This window comes from Apaloderma vittatum, unplaced genomic scaffold (assembly GCF_000703405.1).
Source record: "Apaloderma vittatum isolate BGI_N311 unplaced genomic scaffold, ASM70340v1 scaffold28708, whole genome shotgun sequence".
Classification (NCBI taxonomy): domain Eukaryota; kingdom Metazoa; phylum Chordata; class Aves; order Trogoniformes; family Trogonidae; genus Apaloderma; species Apaloderma vittatum.
The window spans coordinates 3,556-8,083 of NW_009729514.1; the positions used below are offsets into that span (position 1 = coordinate 3,556).

Consider the following 4,528-nt stretch of genomic DNA (forward strand, 5'->3'; position numbering starts at 1 on the left):
AAAAAAATGTGGAAAAAACTCAAATATTGTTAGAAGGTGTGTTCAAAGTAAGGCTGCTGAGCATGCTGCCATAGGAATAAACATTAATTATGTAGTTTTACTGCAAAACTTAAAGTGCACAAATAAAAGCCCACCTCCCATAGCCCAAGTTTATCTGTAGCCCTCTGTATTCCATGTCATTAACATCCTTCCAGGGAACATTTAGACATACACAACTATCGCACTCATTGCTCCAAGGGTTTTCTCTAGGAAGACAAATAACATCTCCCTGCCTCCCACTGTCAGCTGTCTGAGCCCTACAGCTCAACCCTCATAGCTCCTCGCAGACCAGTACTCACACCATTACGGATACCCCTTCAACCAAAAAAAATGACCCCACAAGCTCTTGGGGTGCTACAAAGCACCTTCCCTCATGTTCCAGATGCTCCACTGCCCCCAGTAACTGAGTGTTTCGCATGCCAGCCCCCCCAACACACGCTGGCCTTGGAGCACACCCAGCTCAAGAAGACACCCTCAACATCACTGCCCTGTCCAGCTTCTCCCCAAATTTCCATATGGCACAGCTTGAGGAAGAGGTTTATGAGCCCATAGCTGTAAGGAGGACTCAGTCTGCCCCTAGGGCCGACCCATAGGAGCGCCCATGCTGGTGGTGAGATCTGGGCGCACAGCACCTTCTTGGGCTGGTAGGGGTCACAGCCTGGGGGGCACTAGGCAATGCCAGCCCAAGAGCATTGCCCCCACCAGCCGGGGGGAGCTGCAGCTGGCTGGCACAGACCCCGGCCATGCCATTCCCAGCTGCACAGCAGCCAGGGTCACATTCCTGGGATAGCTGAAAGCTTTGCTGTTCATGAAGGGAAAGGTCACCCTTGTGCGGGCAGGCAGCTGCTGGGACCACTGCCTGGGTACAGCAGGGTAGAGCAGCCTCAGGAGGCAGGGAGGAAGCCCAGCAGCAACTGCCAGACCTGAGATTCTCGCTGGATTCAGCCCAGCAGGATCCAGCCCTGGCAGAGCCAAGGCAGCCCTGAACAGGGGGCACACAAGGCCACAGCAGGACAGAAGAAAAAACCCCCAGTAAGCAAGGAAAGCTGGTGGCAGAAAGACACCACTTCTCTGTGATCATCTACAGGAGAGCAGGGCCAAGGCCATAGAGGTTCTGGGGTAACCTGGAACTGGGACAGCTTCCACTGGAGCAAGACAAGAACCAGCTGAGGGCAAGAGGTTTATTGGTCATTCTCTATATACACTTATATATTAATCTGTAGTAGAAAGCAGCAGTCACTAAGTATGCAGAGTGGCACCAGCTTGTGCCTCTTCTCATACTGCAGCTGGGGACCTGGCCACAGAATCCAGGCCAAACCTACCCTCTTGCCTCCTCTGCACTACAGCCAAATATGGGGGAGAAAGACTAAACCTGCAGGCAAGGAGGCCAAGGAGCACAGGACTGACTAGCAGGGCCTCAGCTGAGCCAGGACCAAAGACCACATCTCCTGCGGATGCACGTAGAGCTTTGACTTGATCCCAAAAAAGCTTTGACTTGATTCCCAACACCTAGCACAGTGCTGGGAAAGGTAGAGACAGAGCCCTGAGGTGGTTCTGCCCCGCCCAGGAGTTGGAGGTAGGACCACAAGGGGGAAGAATGGCTCCTCCATCACTGAGACAGGCCACTGGGCCTGGGCAAACAAGAGGCAGGGCGCAGAGTGCCAGGGATTACCCAGGGCTCAGAGCAGCTGCCAGAGGCAGCCACAAGGATGGGGGCACAGTTGTGGGCAATGCTTCACTGTAGCTGGTGCAGCAGATGCTGCGTGGCAAGGAGGGCTGGTCTGCCCCCAGCCTGGTGCTGGCAGGAGAAGCAGTGAGCACAAGCGTTGTCTGGCAGCATAACACCACGCTGGGAACAAAGTAGCCCAGGGTCCCGGCTGCAAAGGGTGCCTGCTGTCCTGGGCGTCAGGTAGTGCAGGACCCAGGAGCTGTCGGAGCCTGTCTCAGTCACTTGATGAGCACCTGATTGCACAGGGCACACACAAACACCGTCTCCCTCTGAGCCTCCGGGGCTGGAAAGGAAAGCAGATGTCAGAGATGCTCCCCTTCCCCACCACAGGCTAGGGACCCCAGCCACAGAGCTGCTCCAAGAGCTGCAAACTCATCACCGCTCTGTCCCAATCCCAGCTGTGCTGGTCCTGTCCACCCTCCCCACCAGGACTTGGGCAAATCCCTGCAGCAGACAGTGCAGATGAGAGCAGGAGCTCTGCCCACGTCTACCTTTCCACTCACCTGTGGCTCCCATCACAGCCTTGGGGACTTTGAAGGAACAACACCTCGAGCAGAAGCTGTTCCCACAGTTACTGCAGCTCCGCTGTGGGGAGAGAGATAAGGGGAGTCACGATGCTGGGCCCACTCACAGCCTTCCCTGGTAAACTCCAGCACCAGAGCACTGCTAACAGCAATCCCTGCTGCAGAGGAGTGGGTGCAAGCCCTGAGCCCCAAGAACAACAGCAGAGGGGTCATCCAACAGCACGGGGACAAACCACACAGACCTAACACTGGATCTGCATTCAAGTGTGCTCTAACACCACAGGCAGCCTGTGCCCAGACTGACAAAGCACTGGAAGCACAGGCTCCAGGAGGTTTAAGGACACTGAATCACTTCCTGTGCTGTAACTCTGGAGGGATGTAAGCTCTAGAGAGTTCCAGACACATATCAAAACTAGCCCAGGAATAAGGGGAGGCAGCAGGAAGACAGCAATGCTAGTCTGGAGTGAACGAAAGATACAGCCTTCCCAGAACTGCCCAGGGGTCTGTCTGCTGACCACCACGTGCAGGCACAACAGGAGTGGCCTTTGCTCCTCCCGTTCACACGAGCTGAGCCATGCCTTTCTTCACTGGAAAGCTCTCGGGCCCAAGGAAACAGGCTAAACCAGGACACAGAGCAGGGGCCTTTGACAGCAGCGCAGGAGGGTTTGGCCTGAGGCAGCTTCCAAAGAAGCAAACAGACAAAGGTTTCACAGCACGAGGGGACGCCTGGCATCAGGCATGCAACAACACCCAGCACTTAGATGAGGTCATCTGAGGCCGGCCACCTGAGCTGCCAGAGAGAGCCAGGGTAAGCCAGACACGCGCAACACCTCTGCCCCGGGTGCAGGCAGCGAGCTGGTGTAGAAACCAAAGACTCACCCTTTTCTTGAGCACGGAGAAGGTGGCTGCGCAGCCTGTGCAGCTCCCTGGAAGAAAAAGAGTAGAGGTCAGGCAGGGCTCTGCTGCCTGGGAATGCAAGGAGCACAGAACAGCCATGACTGCTGCACAGGCTCAGCTTGGCCATTCCCACCCTTCCTAGGAGGGCTGGGAACATCCTCTCCCATGAAGGAGGGACGTCATAGGAGGTGTTGGCACAGCCCTACCAGGTACTGCACCACTCCATCCACTCCCAGTTCACTGCTGGGAGCAGCACAGACCCTGCTCTGCAGCAGAGCCAAGCAGCTCCTGCTCCTGGCCTTACCGAAGTTGTTGCTGGGGCAGCGCTTGCGCAAGCGCTCAGTCAGACGTGACACCTTGCTGCGGATCACCTCATTTTTGCTCATAAAACCGTTGTCTGGGAGGCTGAGGTCAAAATCTGCTGAGCACTGAGAGCTCTCGTCATCCTCCTGCAGAAAGCAGAGCCAGCTGAGCATAGAGGGGTTGGCTGGGGGCACACTCGAGGGCTGCAGGAGAGCCCACCCCAGAGATGAGCACCCAACAAGCAGGACGGTCCACCTGACATCACCACAGCCACTGGCAAACCAGACAGAGGCTGCCAGCTCCAACTGGGAGGAGAAGCCCCTCTTGCACACCTTGGTATGGCAGTACTCACCATGACCAGCAGCTGGTTCTCCTTTTCCCCGCAGCATGGGACAGAGAGGAGAGGCAGTACAGATGGAGTCAGAGGCATTCAAGTCCCACAGCCACCCTCCCTGAGCACTCAAGCTTGCCCACCAAAGCCCTCACCCCTTACCACCTCAGCTGCCCTGCACACACAGCCCACTCCCACCAGCCTCAAACCTCGATAGCGTCTTTGAACTCTTCATCAGGCTCTGCCTCCTCTGCCTCCTCCACGCTGCCAGGGGTAAGGTCCTGCAAGAGATTGACAGAGCTCATCCTGCTGTACCCCCACCTGTGTCCAAATGTGGGCCCACACTTCTACAGCAGGTTCCAGGATAAAAGGACCAGGCCCGCTCCCAGCAGCCCTATGAGAAGACAAAAGTCCTGGAAGGTGAGGTGAGCTCCTGCCTCCCCAAGACTGCATCCTTACACATGGCAAAAGGACTGAGCCAAGCCCTCAGTGCAGCAGGGCAGCCTCTCAGTAACTAAGGAGGGGCTCATAGGCTTCCAGCAAAGCTGGCAGCTGGAAGGAGTTTCTGAGTTGAGGAACACAGGCACAGTCAGACCAAAGGGCTGACTCTGTGACTCCTACCCCACAACTGTCAGCCCTGCCCCTATCTCACCTCTGTGCTGGTGGGTGTGGGGGTCCGGTCCAGGGGGGCAGCAGCTGGCAGGG

At 56.5% G+C, this 4,528-nt stretch overlaps 1 protein-coding gene across 1 annotated transcript in view; it reads right to left on the reverse strand.

Moving 5' to 3' along the window:
- Nucleotides 1-1,986: 1,986 nt before the first annotated feature.
- Nucleotides 1,987-4,528, reverse strand: part of ZFYVE27 (zinc finger, FYVE domain containing 27) — a gene marked incomplete at its 5' end in the record, with an annotated part of 4,721 nt that continues 2,179 nt past the window's right edge. The window contains 6 exon segments of the mRNA XM_009874475.1: nt 1,987-2,051; nt 2,272-2,353; nt 3,172-3,218; nt 3,494-3,638; nt 4,033-4,104; nt 4,476-4,528. The exon segment at nt 4,476-4,528 is cut by the window's right edge and continues 16 nt beyond it. Of these exon segments, the coding sequence (XP_009872777.1) occupies nt 1,987-2,051; nt 2,272-2,353; nt 3,172-3,218; nt 3,494-3,638; nt 4,033-4,104; nt 4,476-4,528 (464 nt within the window).